At 45.8% G+C, this 19,563-nt stretch overlaps 1 protein-coding gene across 1 annotated transcript in view; it reads left to right on the forward strand.

Annotated features, from left to right (window-relative positions):
- The window catches only part of sspo (SCO-spondin), an 85,446-nt gene that overhangs the window by 35,234 nt on the left and 30,649 nt on the right, over positions 1-19,563 (forward strand). The window contains 42 exon segments of the mRNA XM_078097029.1: positions 6-188; positions 277-427; positions 1,125-1,284; positions 1,570-1,618; positions 4,963-5,090; positions 5,431-5,551; positions 5,637-5,764; positions 5,853-5,994; positions 6,081-6,252; positions 6,455-6,521; positions 6,788-6,809; positions 6,967-7,087; positions 7,227-7,440; positions 7,584-7,725; positions 7,846-8,022; positions 8,165-8,296; positions 8,554-8,751; positions 8,980-9,111; positions 9,221-9,385; positions 9,478-9,669; positions 9,769-9,891; positions 10,142-10,271; positions 10,451-10,576; positions 10,792-10,883; positions 11,189-11,392; positions 11,511-11,681; positions 11,845-12,100; positions 12,219-12,265; positions 12,356-12,526; positions 12,641-12,775; positions 14,787-14,923; positions 15,001-15,095; positions 15,222-15,271; positions 15,494-15,664; positions 15,978-16,148; positions 16,238-16,317; positions 16,396-16,565; positions 18,008-18,054; positions 18,226-18,426; positions 18,704-18,874; positions 19,056-19,256; positions 19,369-19,480. Coding sequence (XP_077953155.1) covers positions 6-188; positions 277-427; positions 1,125-1,284; positions 1,570-1,618; positions 4,963-5,090; positions 5,431-5,551; positions 5,637-5,764; positions 5,853-5,994; positions 6,081-6,252; positions 6,455-6,521; positions 6,788-6,809; positions 6,967-7,087; positions 7,227-7,440; positions 7,584-7,725; positions 7,846-8,022; positions 8,165-8,296; positions 8,554-8,751; positions 8,980-9,111; positions 9,221-9,385; positions 9,478-9,669; positions 9,769-9,891; positions 10,142-10,271; positions 10,451-10,576; positions 10,792-10,883; positions 11,189-11,392; positions 11,511-11,681; positions 11,845-12,100; positions 12,219-12,265; positions 12,356-12,526; positions 12,641-12,775; positions 14,787-14,923; positions 15,001-15,095; positions 15,222-15,271; positions 15,494-15,664; positions 15,978-16,148; positions 16,238-16,317; positions 16,396-16,565; positions 18,008-18,054; positions 18,226-18,426; positions 18,704-18,874; positions 19,056-19,256; positions 19,369-19,480 — 5,857 coding nt within the window.

Here is a 19,563-nt window from a genome sequence, read left to right on the forward strand (position 1 = left end):
TTCAGGTTGCTGGTGTCCGGAGGGCCAGGTGATGAGTCATACGCAACAGTGTGTGTCACCAGAGGAGTGTGTGTGTGAGGCTGCAGGCGTGCGCTACTGGCCGGGCCAGCAGATCAAGATAGATTGTGAGATTTGTGTCTGTGAGAGAGGAAGGACGCAAAGGTGCCAGCCTAACCCAGACTGCTCAGGTGAGTCCGTCAAACACTTTAGATATGCTGTGAACTTGCCTTATCAAAGTTTGAGCCTTCCTATACAGTCAGTTTTTTGCAACCGCAGTGCACTGTGGCTGGTCGTCATGGACTGAGTGGGGAGAGTGTTTGGGGCCCTGTGGGGTTCAGAGTGTCCAGTGGTCCTTCCGGAGCCCAAACAACCCAATCAAGCATGGCGACGGGAGAGCGTGCAGGGGAATATACAGGAAAGCCCGCCGGTATGTAGCACTGTCCTCATGGGACTCTTTCTATTACTCAACCTGTACACCACTACTCCTGGATATATAGGTACGGTAAGGTAAGATAAGGTGGATGGCTGGATGTTTTTTGTCATTGTAAAAAAAACATCCTGCCTCTCTGATGCCCGTGTTAAGGTCCCTACGGGCGCTTTTGCAGGCCGGAATGTCAAGACCTGAAGCTCCAAGCAGTAACTGCACGTTTCTGTCCAGCCAGGGTTTTTGATTTGGAAACTCTTTGATGGTTTTGGTGGTCATTACCGTCTCAGTGCAGAAGGGTAGGACATCTGAGGTGTACTCCTTCAGGTCAGCCCCCTGTGCAAACAGTTTTGGTTTCAAAGCAGTCCTGAAGCAGCATCCTCGCTCCGTACAGTTTTGACGGCTGATTTTGTTTTGCAAATAAACTGGTTTATATAATAGAGTCATTATCAGACATCAAAATTAAAGTATTGCAATATTTATTGTATATCCCGATCCCTCAACGATTTAAAAAGCTGTTGAGGCAGACAAACTGTATCTGTTTCCCCATCACAGCACCAGGCCTGAGGCACACAGTGCCTGCCAGTGTCAAAGCTGAACTCATAGCAACTACAAGTGGATAAATTACCTCTATGTTTTTACTCCACCCTGAGGTTTCCTTCATTGTTGTCTTATTATTTAACACCATATCTGTGTGCAGGTGCCAGACCAACCCCTGTGATGAGTGTGAGTACCAAGGTCGGTCCCATGCTGTCGGAGACAGATGGAGGTCAGACCACTGCCAGGTTTGTCACTGTCTGCCCAACTCGACAGTGCAGTGTTCCCTCTACTGTCCCCACGCTGTCAGTGGATGTCCACAGGTACGAGTTTTGGGGTTTGATGAATGTGCACTTACTGTACTTGCTGCTCGGGTATGTGTCATGGAAATATGACGCAGTAAAGTCGTTACATTTGCACATTTAATTGAGCATGTAACTGTATGCTTAAACAGGTTTGTGTTGCTATCGTATCTGGCATAAACCCGTCATAATCCACAGCTCTACCTCCTCTGCATCCTTTGGCCTGCCTCCACATAGTTGTGTTCCATAGCAGCTCTGCCACATGTGTGACAGAGGCAAACGTTGAATGTCACTTTGTTTGTGCAGGGCCAAAGTCTGGTGCATGTAGAAGGAGACAGGTGTTGCTACTGCCAAGGTAAAATCAGAGCTGTTGTTCCCCTTATCTGTACTTCCCATTTAATGATGAATACAATCGCTTGCCTAACAACTAACTGCACTTTTAGTTTAACTGACCACCCGTTTTTTCCCCCAAGGGGGATTATCCATATATGTGTCCTCCTTTCTATTCCTTAATTTATTAAAAAGTCACAAATTCTGCTAATTCAGGCTAGAGAGGGGAACCCCTGAGGCTCATGTAATGCTCTACTCATTTTTGTGGCTAAGGGCACTGTCGCTCTTTTGCCCATCATTACATTACATTACATGTCATTTAGCTGACGCTTTTATCCAAAGCGACTTACAATAAGTGCATTCAACCATAGGGATACAAAGAGCAAGAAAGTGCAATTTCATCTAATAAGCCAATTTACAATTTGCTATAGATAAGTGGTATTATAAGTACAATTTAAGTGCTACAATTTGTTAGTCTTTTAGTCAAGGTAGAGTCTGAGGTGTGTCTTTAGTATGCGGCTGATGTGAAGGCTCTCTGTGGTCCTGGTGTCATCGTTCCACCATTTCGGGGGAGCAAGGACAGCAAAGAGTTGTGATCTTGTCAAGTGTTTTGCTCTCAGTGAGGGATGAACAAGCAGTTTCGCAGATGCAGAGCGGAGAGTGCGGGTCGGGATGTAGGGTTTGACCATGTCCTGGATGTAAGCTGGACCCGATCCATTAACAGCATGGTACGTGAGCACCAGTGTTTTGAACTGGATGCGGGCAGCCACCGGTACCAGTGAAGAGAGCGGAGGAGTGGAGTAGTGTGGGATAATTTCAGAAGGTTGAAGACCAGTCGAGCTGCTGCATTCTGGATGAGCTGCAGAGGTGGAATGCCGGTAGCAGGGACACTGCAGGAGAGAGTTGCAGTAGTACAGGCGGGAGATGACAAGAGCCTGAATCTGTACCTGCGCTGCCTTCTGAGAAGAGGACGTATTCTCCTGATGTTGTAGAGCGTGTATCTACAGGATCGTGTTGTCGCAGTGATGTTGGGAGTCAGGGAGAGTTGGCTGTCGAGTGTCACGCCGAGGTTCCTAGCCAACGTGATCTCCAAAACCTGTTTGTAAAAATGTATACGAAAATCTTGAACATAGAAATTCGTAACAATACATACGAACTGGCGGTGGTTAACCACGCCCCTTGAGTGAACAACATGGCGGACCATGTCGGATTCTTGAGTGAACGTCTCTCCGCCATGTTGGATTTTTTGAGGGGGTTAGGGTTAGTATTCTATTCTTACAAGTTAACATTGATTTCTCGTTAAAAATGCAATCATAACACGTTTATTTTACATCGTTAGACTTCACAAAGTGTGTTTACGGGGTGCAGGTCCCCATTCACTTTGAATAGGGTGACGTCATCAGTTGCAGTCCGTATTTATTTCGTATGTATCACTACGAATATGTTCAAGATTTTCGTATACATTTTCCCGAACAGGTTTTGGAGATCAGGCTGTCCTAGCAGTCAAAGTGGGCGTTAACACGGAGTTGCAAAAGTTAACTGTCAGGTCCTGGGTTGGAGAGTATTTTCCCGCAAAGAGAAGTAGTTCAGTCTTGTCGAGGTTGATTTCCAGATGGTGAGCGGACATCCACTGAGAGATGTCAGTTAGACAGGCAGAGATCCGTGCCGCCACTTGAGTGTCCGAGGGAGGGAAGGAGAAAATTAGTTGGGTGCCGTCGGCATAGTTGTGGTAGGAGAAGCCATGCGAGAGAATGACTGAGCCCAGAGAGTTAGAACAAGAAGAGGAGGGGACCAAGGACGGAACCCTGAGGAACTCCAATAGTAAGAGGACAAGGTTCCGACAAAGATCCTCGCCAGGTTACCCGGTAGGTGTGGCCGTCAAGGTTGAATGAGAGGGAGAGAGCAGAGCCTCTGACACCAAGTTCCTGAAGGGAGGAAATAAGGATCTGGTGGACAAATGTGTCAAATGCAGCAGAGAGGTCCAGAAGGATGAGGAGAGGAGAGAGAGGCGGCTCTAGCAGTGTGGAGTTGCTCTGAGACAGCAAGGAGAGCAGTCTCTGTGGAATGGCCTGCCTTGAAGCCTGATTGGTGGGGGTCAAGGAGGTTGTTACGGTGGAGATAGGAGGAGAGTTGGTTAAAGATCGCACGTTCAAGAGTTTTGGACAAAAGGGGAAGAGGAGAGACCGTCTGTAGTTGTTTTCTTCAAAAGGGTTGAGGGTGGGTTTCTTCAGGAGTGGGTTAACATCCAGCCATCCACCTTATCTTACCTTACCCCACCTATATATCCAGGAGTAGTGGTGTACAGGTCTGGGAAAACAGAGAGATAACAGAGCATTGTTGATGATCCAGGTGAGGACAGGAAGAATGTCAGGAGCGATAGATTGTAGAATATGGATGGAATGTGGTCAAGAGGGCACGTGGTCAGACGGGCAGAGGTTACTAGGGTAAGAATTTGGTTTCGGAGAAAGGGGGGTGAAAGGGGAAAGTGAGGGCGATAGAGTTGAATTCGGTAGGACACGAGTTGTAGTAGGAGGTGGGTTTGAGAAGGATGTCAGCTATTTTATTGGTAAAGTAGTTGACAAAGTCTCACGGAAGAAGGGTGGAGGGGGGAGGATGACTAGGGGGTTCAAGGAGGTTGGAGAAGATAGAAAATAGTTTTTTGGGGTTAGAAAATGAAGATTCAATTCTACATTGGTAGAAAGAGCTTTTAGCAGCAGAGATAGAAGCAGAAAAAGAGGAGAGGAGAGATTGAAACACAAGCAGGTCATCAGGTTGTTTATATTTACGCCATCTCCTTTCCGATGGTCGCAGGGTGGCTCTCATGGCACGCGCCGGTTGAGACAGCCACAGCCTAGTCGGATCCAATAGGATCAGAGAATTTCTAAAAGTGGTTGATACATGAAATTTGGCCAACCACAGCCGGACTTAGAAAGACATCTAGATTTTCACTCCTGCCATTTGTCATCTGTGAGGCCTGCACTAGAGCCTCCTCTATAGTTCAGCTTCCCTCTATCAACGAGACACCTTTAATGATTACTGTCCACACATATAGGTTATGGTTTTAGCCTAGTATCTCCATGTTATAGGGCTGGATACCCAATTAGAGTTTTCAGGCGATTCTCAAAATGTGAAGGTGTTTTAGCGTGTTATAATATATTTTTTTCTTTACCAGTAACATATAAACTGATTTATACACATCAGAACACTGACAGGGGTTCCCATTTATCCTTACAGAAACAAATTGTTCAGATAAACCAAGTCAGTCCAAGACAGTAATGCTTTTTATCCGAAAAATATCCTAGGAGGCAAAGGTATCCACAATTTGATCTACTTCCACTCACAAATTTTCTTGGAATCTCTGATGTTCAGGTGACTGTTGGTATCCTCTGGGTGTCCAGACTCTCCCAGACTCCAGTTTCAGTGCCTCATCACAGCAGCCTGGTCACCCCCCGCAGGTAGGCCGGCTGCATTGGAGGGACCCCCATAGAGACCTCCAGGTACGTAAGTCTAGTATACGTCAAGTATAGATATATTCCCATTGTTATTGGTTGGAGAACTATTGGAGTGTGGTACAGACATTTAAGGAACCTTGGGGATGAATATGAGCCTCTATGGTAATCCTGGGACATTACTCTGTGTTTTCTGAATCGGACTAAACAACCGATCATTTTCATTAGCCCCAAACTGAACGGTTATGGTATTATAGTGTCAGAGACCTGCACATTACTAGCGCTCTACTTGCCACTTATTTGATGACATTCATGTTTTCCAGTCTTTAAAATTGTTCATGCTGCAGCAGCACAAACATGATATAATCTGCAAACCGTTTATCTGCAGGGTTGGAGTCCAGAACCAGACGAGTATAAGGACCTACCACAGCGGAGCCCCGAGGCACAGACAAGCAACAACCAGAGCCCATACCTACAGATGGACCTGCTGAAGGCATACAACATCACAGGTGAACAGGCAGGTGCATTGGAACAAGCATGGATGTGAGTTATGTAGCAGTAGCATAAGTAGAATGCATTCTATCCCTCCGGCAGGTGTCCTTACCCAGGGTGGTGGTGCGTTCGGCACATTTGTCTCCAGCTTCTACCTCCAGTTTAGCCGGGATGGCAGACAATGGTACACCTACAAAGAGCTTATTACTGACGCCCGGCCCAGAGCCAAGGTTAGACATCACACCCAGAAACTTCATATAGTTATCTTAAACAATCTTTTTCTAGCTTTCAATTGATGTATAACCATTTTATCTCAAGGTTTTTTATGGTAACCATGATGACGGGGGGGTGGCAGAGATCCGACTGGACAGGACGGTGGTGGCTCAATTTGTCCGCCTGCTGCCACATGACTTCCAGAATGGCATCTACCTCCGACTTGAGATTATGGGCTGCGGGGATGGTCTGTAAATACTTCAATGCTACTCTTTTTTTATGTGTAAAATGGGAAACACTCTTTTACTAAATCAAACCATTACCCACATGCAGGTAAACAACCATCAACTACAACCATCAGTCCACGCCGCTGCCCATATGGTCAGTTCTCCTGCCCCCCACCAGGGGGCTGCATCAACGCAGGGCTCCGCTGTGATGGAATCCCCCACTGTCCAAAAGGGGAGGATGAAACTGGATGCCATGACATCACCACCGAGTCAGACAGGTACAGGGGATTGCTATAATTTCTGCTGTAGTAATAGCAATTGTGATAATTGATAAATACAGTTATCAATCCAGCTCTGTATTCTGCTCTTTACTATTACTATTGTTTTGTTATATCGTCTTTTTTCATACAGTCCCGTCTTCATCTTCTCGTGGTGTTGTTAAGTATTTCCTCCTTGTCATTGTTGTATGGTTATTTACAGACTATACACACCCACACCTGCACCCCTCAGGACACCACCTAAGACTGCTGTCACAGCCACATCAATGGTGAGACAACAATTCATAGAATTTCGTAAAATTCAGTAAATACTCTCCAAATAACATTTCCATTTATTTATTGTCTGTGGAATCTATTTTGGAAATGCACACAAGACATGCCTGGCATTTTTTCATTCTCATCTTTGCTCTTTGCTCTCATGTTTGCAGAGAGAACTAGAATACCCAAATAGTCAGATGCACATAGGATCACTTTAATCTATACTTATTATATTATTCTTATTCTTATATTATATTATTTTCTAATGTATTCACAGGTTGGTACCCCAGGATATCGTGGTGAGTGTTAAATGCTGTTTATATTTTTGATGTTTTGAGAGCCGCAGCCTCTAAAACATATCAAATCTCTGGACCAAATGTTTCTGTGTTTTGAAGCGTTCAGTTGGCCAGACATGCTTTTGGTTGGACGGTGATAGCCTCTGATTGTATTCTGCAGCCATCTGCTCCTCTCCGCTCGGATTGGAGGATGGGAGAATTCGATACGGTCAGCTGACGTCGTCCTCGCACCGCGAGAACAATCCTGCTGATGCTGGACGACTGAACATCGTCCCTAACGTGTGAGTGTCCAGATCTTTGATTCAAAGTTGCCTCCCTCAACATTCCATGTGTTTTTTCGCATTTGCCTAAAATCCTTTGACGAAGGTGAAGGTAATATAAAGCAGGAAATAATCCGAAACCACATTATCCTCTCTGCAGTCAGGTTATGGAGCCTGGATGGAGCCCCTTACCTGCAGATCCTCAGCCCTTTTTCCAGGTGGACTTCTTGGAGCCCACGTGGGTGTCAGGGGTGGTGACCCAGGGCGGGGAGCGCATGTGGGGTTACCTCACCAAATACCGCCTGGCCTTTGCCATGCACAGCAGCCTCTTCACAGACTATACCGACAATAGGAACCCTGGCGGCCCTGCTAAGGTAAATGTACTCATTTGGACATTTACTATCTTCTTTAGCATCAAATGGTATCTTTAGGAATAGGAATGTGTCCATATGTGGAGGAGAAAAATAAAAAAATGTTCATATATGTGGGTTTGGCCTCTCTATTGGCTGTGGTGTAGGTTTTTGAGGTACGGATGGCAGGCAGGATCCCAGTGACCCGCTGGCTCGGTCGGATGGTCAGTGCTCGCTACCTGCGAATCATCCCTGTGGAGTTCAGACACACCTTCTACCTGCGTGTGGAGATCCTCGGCTGCAGAGCAGGTGAGGAACTCGTAATTCTCAGTTCCCAATTCCACCAGCTCATCTTAGCTTTACAGAACTAGTGAGCCTAATTCATATTTGGTGTTAATAATGAAGGAACCTTTCCTCACATCCTTGCAGATGAGCTGGTGACCCCGAGCAGCCTGACCATGTCCCCCTCTGCTGGCGGGAAAGTGACGGTGCAGCGCTGTGGCCCAGGCCTGTTTGCATGCCAGCAAAGTGAAGAGTGTGTCCCAGATACCAAGCTTTGTGATGGTCGGGCGGACTGCAAGGATTACTCTGATGAAATCAACTGTGGTAAGGGGCTGAGCCATTTTCAACTACAAATACAGTATATCTTTTTATCTTCCTTTGAGTCCCGCTGCAACATCCAAATATATATGATACTTTCTTGCCCTACCATGTGTTTCTTTATGCGTATCTTTCTCCTCCTCTCCAGGTTTTCCTGGGCTGCAAAACCAGACCACGGGGGGAGCAGGTTTTCATGGTACCGGTACCACAGGCGCCCCAGGCCTCCAGACCACCAGGTCCCAAGGCGGCCTTCCTGGCATGGCTACCCCCGGAGTCACAGGTCAAACTTCACCCCAAAAGACAATGACCTCAAGTACAGGTAAATGTTGCTGATGATCATATCTGCTTTCCAAGTGTTCCCCCCTTTATAGGGTGTGTTGGTGTGCAAGTCCTTTTTTAAATTTCAAACCATATGCAGGGGTCACTACAGGTCAACCAGGACTTCATCCCACCACAACCCATCATTCTGGAAAACCTGGGTTGCAAACCACTCCAGGCAAGACACCCCTGCTGGTTTTACCTCAACACTTGATACAGAATAGACACATATTGTAACCATTATTTTTATTTAATCTACAGCCCTGCGAGACGCTACAACTCCGTATGACGGAGGCCGACCCCGAGTGCTTTGCGTGGAGGGCCAGTTTGCGTGCCGAACATTTGGCTGTATCAACTTGGTACAGGTGTGTGATGGCGGACGGGACTGTTTGGACGGGTCGGACGAGGAACGCTGTGGTATGCATTGACATTCTGTCAGCGGGAAGACAAGAATAGAAATAGAATACTCCCATAAAAATATAGAAACTGATGTTGATATTTGCATGTTATACATTGTGTCATAATGGACTTCAAACACGAAAAAGGATGTGAAAAGAAAAGAAAAACCCTTAGAATAAAGCAAGGTTTAATTCCTGGAATGAAGTTGAACACGATGCTGTTATTGTATCCCCATTTTGTTATAAGGCACCACCCCCCATGTACCCAGCCCCTGCTCTCCCAAGCAGTTCTCTTGTGATAGTGGTGAGTGCGTTCACCTCGACCGCAGATGTGACCTTCAGAAGGACTGTGTGGACGGATCGGACGAGAGAGATTGTGGTAAAATACGACCCCACCACTTAAAAGTGATAAAAAGACATCAAAACTGAAAATGATGAAACAAAATGCTGATTTCTGTATTTATTTTCTTCAACATTCTCTTCTCTAGTGGACTGCATCATGTCCCCTTGGACAGCATGGAGCGCATGCAGTGTGTCCTGTGGTCTGGGCTCCTTGTTTCGGCAGAGGGACATACTGAGGGAGGCTCTGCCCGGAGGGAGCTGCGGTGGAGCTCAGTTTGACAGTCGAGCCTGTTTCCCTCGAGCTTGTCCAGGTGTGTTCTCTCGTCGGCAGTCCAATCGGAAATGCCTGTCATATGCGCCCGGTCTTGGTACGATATAATAATTCTCTCCTGTCTCCCCTTAGTCGATGGTCACTGGTCCCAGTGGACCGAGTGGTCGCTTTGTGACACTCAGTGTGGAGGCGGTGTCAGAAGGAGGAACAGAACCTGCTCTGCTCCTCCCCCCAAGAACGGTGGGCGGGACTGTGAGGGCATGACCCTGCAGAGCCAGAGCTGCAACAGCAAGCCCTGCACCGAAGAGGTCGAGACGCAGACAGGTGGTCCGCACTCTGTCCAACGGTAGATTCTGTGGTTGCTATTTAGTTAATTAGTCTTTTCTAATTCGAGTTACGTCTGCACACTGATTGGTTGTTCAGGCTGTGTCAACGGCATGGTTCTGGTGACTGAGAGGGACTGCACAGCCGGTGGGGTCCAGCCGTGTCCTCCTACCTGCTCACATCTCAGCATGACTAGCAACTGCACTGCAGCATGTATACCAGGTAGGACAAGCAGGAAGTGACGGTGTGCCGACCAACGTCAATTCAGTTTTCAGTGTCCATAATGCCAGACATCATTCTGTTTTGTATTATAAGGTACATTTTCAATCGTTGAAACATAAGCACTAAATCATTTACTGTTCCAGTTGGATTAAATATAATGTTGTGTTATCTGATTGCCACCTCTATTGAAGCATTATTGATATTCCAGCTCACTGCTGGCTGAAATGAAGATGCATCCTGTCTTCTCCAGGGTGCCGATGTGCCGATGGTCTCTACCTTCAGGAGGGCCGATGTGTGAATGGCAGCCAATGCGTCTGTCTCTGGGACGGTCAAACGCTAGAGCCAGGAGAGACAGTCAGCAAGGACCAGTGTGCCATATGGTGAAAGGCAGTCACAATTATTTATTTTCTATATTCCAACTTTGAAAGCGAGCCTGGTTTCCACCCTGTACCAAAATGCTAAATAACAATATTTATTATTTCTCATTTTTAATAGCTTGTGTCCGAGGCTCCTTTTAGTGTGATGTAAAAACGCTTATGTTAAATGTATTTGTCATCAGCGTGTGCATGGACGGGCAAGTTACCTGTGACACCTCCCTTTGTGTGGCCACCTGTCAATGGTCAGCCTGGTCGTCATGGTCACCTTGTGATGTAACCTGTGGTCTGGGACTCCAGCAACGCTACAGGTGAGCCTGTTAAGTTCAAAAAAAGGGAGCGTCACAAAGTGAAGTGATATTTTGAGATGATAATAATGATAATTCTGTACTTAACCTGATTTGTATTTACGCTTACTTACTTTGCTGTCTTTTACACACTACAAATTTGGTGAACAGTGTACAGTATCAGAAATGAAATGCAATATTATCTCGATTATCACTGCTGTGTCATCTGTTCTCTTCAGGTCTCCATTGAACCCAGCTGGAGCCATAAGAATCCAGCCCTGTGCAGGAGACTCCTCGGAGGCCCGCCGCTGCTCCGGCTCCTGTTTCCCTGGTAAACCAACCGTATTCAAATGTAGCATGAGATTTACAAACCAACAAAATACTGTGGACTGAAATGCGGATTCTTTCATTGAAATCAATGTAATAATCTCATAACCTTGCTTATCCTCCATTTTTCCAGTTATATTGTAGTTGACTTTGTAGTATACCGTAATAAAGAGTAAATGTGAGAACTACTTCCTGAGCAACAATAACCAATAACCATGAAGCCTTTATTCAAATATACTGAAATGTAAGTCTCCGGCCTGTAAGATAGTCTTGTAAATCCCTCGAGGACTTTGTTCTTCTTTTGTGCAGTGCTGCCAGATGGAGTTTGGGGCAAATGGACCAGTTGGTCAGAGTGCAGCAAGACGTGTTTCAACCACGTAGATGATGTTGGAATCAGGCTACGATTCCGCAGCTGCAACCACACGCTCACAGCCTTTAACGGCACGGTGGAGGACTCGGCCTGTGATGGAGACGGCGAGGATCAAGAGCCTTGTAACACTGTCCACTGTCCAGGTATTGCAGATGTAGACGCACACATGGAAACCACAACTTCCCTGTTCTCTCCACAAAAACAACGAAAAAGTGTCAGAAGGAAGACTGAAATGCTGACTTTCCAGCTGTGTGTTTCCAGTGAACGGCGGCTGGTCAGCGTGGTCATCCTGGTCTCAATGTTCGTCAGAGTGCGACTCCGGCGTCCAAACGAGAGAGAGGTTATGCAGTTCACCCACCCCACAGCATGGGGGTAGCAACTGCCCCGGGCCGCACATACAGACAGGAGACTGTAACTCACATCCCTGTTCAGGTGTAATATGTGTGAATACTGTGACAAAAAAATACCATTGTGTTGGTGTAATTTGTTTTGCCCAATGGAATTCTTTTCTTGTGTGTTCTCTCCAGTTATTTCTTTCACCTCATTGACCAAATTCCAGTGTGCAGCATTCAGTCCTCATTTCCTCTCCACACAGGTGTGTGTCCAGAGGGCATGGTGCATATGACATCAGCAGAGTGCGAGGCTCGAGGCGCCGCATGTCCGCGCGTGTGTCTGGACATGACCGCCGGAGAGGTGCAGTGTGTCACCGCCTGTTACAACGGCTGCTACTGCTCCCCGGGCCTCTACCTGCTGAAGGGCCGCTGCGTGCCCCTGGGCCGGTGCCCGTGTTACCACCAGGGGGAGTTGTATCCAGCCGGTGCCGCGCTGCCGGTGGATGCCTGCAATAACTGGTACTGCCGGCTTGTGTCCGAGGCTTCTTTTATTGTGAAGTAGACTATATTGCAGCTCTGTTTTGATTTTTATATTGTTATTATTTTGGCCGTCACTTGCTTTGTTTGTCTCAAACAGTACCTGCACTAATGGAGAGATGCAGTGCGGAGCAGCTCCCTGCGTTGGTGGGTGATTTAAAGGGATTTTTCCTTTTCTCACCGTCTCCGATTCTCTCTGATTTTATCCTGTGTGTGTGTGGGGGGGGGGGGGCTCAGTGGACTGTGGCTGGAGCAGCTGGACCCAATGGAGCACTTGCAGTCGAACATGCGACGTTGGTGTGAGAAGACGCTATCGTTCGGGAACCAATCCTCCCCCAGCTTCAGGCGGCCGTCCCTGCAAAGGAGACAGAGTAGGGATCGACAGCTGCAGCATTGAGCCCTGCATTGGTGAGGAGAAGCACCGATGAAAAGTATTCCTTTTCATGAACTCCTGTGTGCATTTAAATAAAACGGCACAAAAACGGTAAAAGGGAGGTTGATTTGTGTGTGATGTGTCTGAAGGTGTGAGGGAGCCATGGGTTGCGTGGTCTGAGTGCTCTGTGACGTGTGGAGGAGGGTACAGGACCCGAACCCGGGGACCCATCCGAATCCACGGCACTGCTCAGCAGTTCAGCGCCTGTAACCTGCAGCCCTGTGGTAAAGCCAACCTTAACCCTTGACAACATACTGTATGATACAACATTGGTCATATTTATTGCATTAAATCAATGGTTCCCAAACATTTTCTGTCAAGGCCCCATTTGAGAATATAAGGACAACGTAAGACATTGTGAGACCCCACCAACCATTCCGATGTCGTTCCTTCTTTGTTCCTCCTGTGTTTTCAATTAATATAATATATAAATTCTATAAAAAACTGGACTGTACTTGTATAGCGCTTTTCTAGTCTTCCAACCACTCAAAGCGCTTTGACACTACATGACATCATTCACCCATTCATACACTGATGGCAGGAGAACCATACACAGTGACACCTGCCATCAGTAACTAACATCCACACACTGTAGTCGCAGCTACAGGAGCAATGTTGGGTTAAGTGTCTTGCCCAAGGACACAACGACATGCGGGTTAACCGGGCCTGGGATCGAACCGACAACCCTCTGACTGGAGGATGACCGTGCTCCCCACAGTCGCACCCACTTAAAAGTTTTTTGTTTTGTTTTTCTAAACATATTTTAAGTAAATTTACATAATTCTATTAGTATTATTACTTTACTTTAATATTAAATTGTTTAAAAAGTTTTTGCTTGTCTCCCTCTTTCTCTCGCTCTCTCTTTCTCTGTGCTGCGCTCGTCTGCTCGTACCCTGAGCCTCTTTGGGGGGCGTGGTTCGAACACAACTCACCGTCCTCGTGTCGGTTTAGCTTTTGTTGTTTTGTTCCGTTGTGGCTGTGTGGTGATGAGGCTGCGCCCCCTTTGGGGAACCACTGCATTAAATCATGTTTTTGCAGTAAGGAAGGAAAACAATTCAAGGTGCTAAAACGGAGTGGATGTCTTATTTCAATGTTGTCATAGGTAACTACAAAGGAAAAAAAGGGAATGTCTATTCCAATACATTAAATCCACACTTTGAATGTCTTCAAGTATAATTTTTTTTTCATTCCCTTGCGAAATCCAGCAAGTGTATGCCCCTTCTGTGCTGAAGCTGTTTATGCTACAAAATTAATTGATTTGGTTTAGGAAAAGATTCTGGTTTGGATCTTAATTGAAGTTTTTTAAGTAACCTGACTTCCTTAGAGGCAGCCCTTCCCATCCTAGCTCACAATTACTTGGGTATATTTGAAAAGTGTTTAAAAAGGACAGAAAAAAGAAGGCACACGGCATGTCTGCATAAACTGTAGATCTGTCCCATCCTCGTCAACTAGACCTTCATGTTAGTCTCGTTTTACAAATTTCTTTAGTAATACCATCCATCTATCCATCTGCAAACCACTTACCCTGCACACAGGGTCGCAGGGGGGCTGGAGTCTATCCCAGCCAACTTCAGGCGATATCTTTAGTATATTACATGTAATTTAGCTGACACTTTTATCCATAGCGACTTCCATTGCATTTTAACCCATGGCTTTTACATTTTTGCCCAAGGAGCAATTAGGGATTAAGTGTCTTGCTCAGGGACACTTCGACATGGGACATGGGACATGGAGCAGCCGGGACTGCCAACCTTGCGGTTCCTGGCATATCCTCTCCTCTCTGCCCCTCCCCCACGTCGACCCTGACTAGTAGTTTCTTATTTTCACACTGAATGAGCAATGGACACGTCTCTGGTACACCTTCAAAGTTGTGTTTTTGTATGATTATTTTTAAAGGAACTCAGTTTTACATATACCAACCATGATATTACATACCAACTAATCATCACAATCAAAAATACGAGTTAGCCGAACAAGAATTTCTTTGGTCAATGTCCAGTTTGTGATTGTTTGTGTCAACACCATTCAGGTGGAACTCCATACTGATTGATTAAAACGTTTTAAATTCACCAAAACAATGTGCCATTGCAGTGCATTAAGGAGCTGTTGTTATACAGGACAACATCAGGTTCTAATAAATATCAGATAAAACAGATTGGTCTGCATTCAGATTTGTTTTGACTACACAGAGAATTTTTTTTAAATCTCTGCTCTGGCTCCTGGTTGCTGTGTCAGGAGACGGCGGAGTGTGTCCTCCCGGCCAGCAGTGGAAGCAGTGTGTGAGGGGAGCAGTGTCATGTGCAGACCTCACAATGGAGCTCAGCAGAAACTGCACGCCGGGCTGTCAGTGTCCACACGGGACTATCCAACAGGTGATGGGGGACAGCTCAATACAAACCAATAGACTGTCATCGCAGACATATTGTTGATAGTTTCTTCATATCTCCAGGAGGGCGCGTGTGTGAGAGAGTCTGACTGCCGCTGTCACTTCGACGGAGAACAGTACAAACCAGGAGACGTCGTCCCCACAGACTGCAACAATTGGCAAGTAAAACTCTTTCTAATAATAATAATAATGAGTTTTATTCAACCAGCATGCGCCTCCATTCACCCATACGTAGAGAGGAAATGAAGCGATGATTCATCTTCTTGTGTGGGTTTATATTTCAGCACATGTGAAGCGGGGAGGCTGGTTAACTGCTCTCAAGTCACCTGCAATGGTAAGTAGAAAGCCGTAATCTTTTTGTGCATTTCTATTCTTGTATTGTCAAACAACCACAACAGTTAGAAAAGTTTGCATGCCAAAAATGACTGAAAGTCAAGCCGCGGTGACGCAAAATCCTCTCATAATAACAATATTTACAACAGGATGTAATTAGTCCTGTCATTGGTCCAGTGTGTATCTTTTTCAATCCGTTCCTCCACACTCTCATTCTCTCCAGTTGATGGGCAATGGTCAGAGTGGACTCCCTGGGGTCAGTGTTCGACTTCGTGTGGACCGGGTCTCCAGTCTCGGTACCGGTTCTGTTCCAGTCCCCAGCGCTCTGGCAGGGGCCTGCCGTGTCTGGGCCCTCACAGAGAGGACCAAGTCTGCATCACCGTTCTGTGTGACCGTTAGTTTGTTTTCCGTTAATTTGTGTCAACCGACATTCTATTTTATATTTCTCTGTTGTGTTGGTATTTCATTTTCCACTCCTTATTCTGACTGTATTGTATCCAGAAAACCTTTTACTGTAGCATTCATAATAATACACAAATTGATAAAGAAAAACACGGAGCATGGAGCTAAAAGTTGTGGTTGTTTTTAGTGTTTAATCCCCCCCAAAAAGCCCATGTGATCTGGATGAGTCCAAACAAAATGATTGCTTGAATAAATGAATACTACAGTTGAAAATTACTTCATAGTGATGTGCCTGCTCTTTCCAGGTGACGCAGGCTGGGGGCCGTGGACTAACTGGACAGAGTGTACGAAATCATGCGGCGGGGGGGTTCGAAGCCGGAGGAGAGAGTGTAACAGCCCAAGTCCAGAGGGAAAGGGGAACTACTGCGAGGGTCTGGGAACCGCATTCACAGCCTGTAACACTGATCACTGTCCAGGTACGCTCACAGTGAATGTGTGTGCCTCCACCTTTGCACTTTGTTCACGAAGCAGCCGGTGCACTGTGTCACCATGTGTGTGTTGGCAGTGGCGCCATGCTCGCGGGTGCCAGGCACCGTGTTCAGCAGTTGTGGTCCGTCCTGCCCGCGCTCCTGTGACGATCTGGCCGTGAGTATCTCCTCTTTCCACCATTGCTCCTGGTTTAACTACAAGAATGATGGCGGTGATCTTCTTCCTGTCCCTCAGCACTGTGAGTGGCAATGTGAGCCCGGATGCTACTGTACGGGGGGGAAGGTCCTGTCTGCTCACGGGACAGCCTGCGTAGAGAAAGAAGAGTGCCCCTGCATGGACCTTAGCACCGGACACAGGCTGCAGCCAGGGGAGACCACCGAATCCCTTGATGGATGTAACAACTGGTCAGAATAATGGAGCACATGCCACACATGCATGTATACACTCCGTAAAATGGATTACTGTATGTTACCGTAAACTTGAACCAATTTTACTGTGAATTAACTGCCATTTACTGTCAGTCGACGCTAGTAACTTACTGTTTTATTTACAGTGCCCTACCGTAATATGCGTTATGTTGTCGTATTAGTTTGGATTAGTTTGTTACCATACGATTACTGTTTTTGTGTTATAAATACCAGAATGTTACCGTATACTTTTGCATTTAATTCCCCACTAATTAAAGAAAGACAACCAAACTCATTTCGGTCATAGTGGTTGGAGTTTATTAGATGCCTTTAATACAAAAATATTAGGCATTTGTAACCAAGAACAAAACATAAAATATGTCACATGTATACAATAATAAAAAAATGAATCGTAAAGTTATTAGGAACAAGGTAAACTAACTGCAACAATACGCTATGGAACACTTTCAATTGACCGCAGCAAGTGGCTGGCTTGCTTAATCCAGAGCCTCTGTAAAACAAACCAAAATAAAATATTTAGAAAAACTGTCATTGGAAAATATTAAAATTACAAAGATGAGGAAGACAACAAGATGTAAGGAAAGAGAATGTTAATCATGCTAGGCAAATTACACTTACCAACGTTACTTGGATGTTGAACTGCACTGCAGATGAACTGAGATTACGTGTCTGATGTCACGTTCAGGAGCAGTCGGTCACGATTAACACTCAAATCACTTTTAGGCAATGAACACTTTGAATAATACGAATATTTATAATCTTTACATTCCAGCCACTGAAACGACAGTGAAGGTGGCGCATGGGATAGGGAGGGTGTGCTGTGCAGCACAAGGTTGGCAGTTTGAATCCTGGCTGCTCCCTGTGCCAAGTCGAAGTGTCCCTGAGCAAGACACCTAAACCCCAATTACTCCACATAAAATTATGTCAAACCATGGGTGTTTTGGATAAAAGTGACAGCTGCATGCATAGTAATGTCCTGTAAGTCAAAGTCATCATCGTATCTCATGAGATACTATCTCATTATGATGACTTACAGGACCTGTTTTTCAGTGGCTGACATGGGCTTCCATACATTAACCTACAACAGATTTAGATGGATTGTGATTCACTGCACTTGTATGTGTATTTCCACCACTTCATAAAATATATGTAACATTCAGTCGAATTACGGTAGTCTGCTATTATTGTAAATGGACAGCTTTAACTGTTTATTCATGACATTGGCCGTTAATTTACAAGCAAGGGATGGAAATTTAACTGTATGTTACAGTTATTATGACATACTGTAAGATACCGTTAGAAATGCACCGTAAATTTACAGCAATTTGTTACAGTGTACCACTTTTACATTTAGCACAGAAACAGCCAGGAAGAAGGGATAGAACCATAAAAATGTTGGCGTTTCCTCTTTGTTTCAGCACCTGTCAGGGCGGGAGGCTCAACTGCACAAGACACCCCTGTCCAGGTGAGTAAGACCAGTAAGTCTGTAAGTCTATATGTTAATGGAACTTATTCATGATCAAAGTACAAAACTTTTTCTTTTTTTTCTTTCTGACTTCATGATGAAGAGAAGGAACATGCAGTCCAGGCTGGGGAAGAATATATTTATATTTTGCATCCTCCCGTGTGTTCCCAGTGTCAGGCGGCTGGTGTGAGTGGTCAGAGTGGACTCCGTGCTCGAGGACCTGTGGGGCGGAGTCGGTGTCCCGCTATAGGAGCTGTGGCTGTCCTGAGCCTAAGTCTGGAGGAGCGCTCTGCGTTGGTGAACAGGAAACACACAATGGGGTCGGAGCTCAAATCCAAAGACAGCCCTGCCCTGTCATCACCTTCTGTCCAGGTATCACTAGTTCCTCCGCTATGCTAACCCATTCAAAATTTGAATGGAGGAATTCACATTTTCTTTCACTGGAGAACAAAAAACTTCCAGATCATTACTCAAGATAATATTTTTCTTTGTTGTAACTCTTCTCACATTACTCTTGATATCTCTGTTTTATTCTCTCTGGCTTCAATTATTTGTACCTACATATCTCTCAGGTTCTATACAGGTAGACCAACAGTATGTACCATCACACGTCCTTAGCTTGTGTCCCTCTGTCCATCTCTGCCTCTAGTCCACGGTTCGTGGAGTCCCTGGTCAGCGTGGTCGGTTTGTGACGCGTGTGCCGGGTCGTCCACACGCACCAGGAAATGTAACAGTCCTCCTGCCAGGTTCGGCGGGCTGCCCTGTCTCGGAGAGAGCAGGCAGATTCGCGGTTGCCATGACAACATCACCGTCTGCTCAGGTCAGCAGCTTTAGAGATGGTCTATTAATTGGGTATTCCTTTGAAATTGTTTAAAGGGAGGATGCTGGATGCACATGGGAAAGGAAAGCAAGAAAGGCCATACAATAAAACAAAGTCTCATCCTGAAGCTTTTAGAAAAAAAGTCAATGCTGGCTAGTGTCAAGTTTGCTGACTTCTGCAGGCTGTGCTGGAGGCCAGGAAGAACGGCCTTGTGGGAAGCCCTGTCCCCGCTCCTGTTCGGATCTCCATGGCGACACAGAGTGTGTGGACTCCCCTGCGTGCAAACATACCTGCGGTTGTCCGGGTGACATGGTTCTACAGGACGGCGTGTGCGTGGTCAGAGAGGAGTGTCGCTGCAAATACCACAACAGCTCTGCTTCTGGTCAGATCTGTTTGTGTGAAGATTTCTAATGGAAGTGTTTGCATTGTTTTGGTAAACTGTGTTGGAGCATGCAGAGATCAGTGTAATTGGTAGGTGTTTGTCTCTGATATAGTAATGAGATTCAGCGGTCTAGATTCCAGCAATGCATCATGGGTATGGCCAGGTGGATTTGATTGGCAGTTTGCAAATCCAGGAGACAGCATCATCAGTGACTGCAGAAACTGGTACAGTACAAGCGAATAGCTCCACAACATTTAGATTCTTAATAAAATGAAGTCTTTCTACATAATAATATTGAATTACATTT

The sequence above is a fragment of the Gasterosteus aculeatus genome, chromosome 21 (genome assembly GCF_964276395.1).
Source record: "Gasterosteus aculeatus chromosome 21, fGasAcu3.hap1.1, whole genome shotgun sequence".
Lineage (NCBI taxonomy): Eukaryota > Metazoa > Chordata > Actinopteri > Perciformes > Gasterosteidae > Gasterosteus > Gasterosteus aculeatus.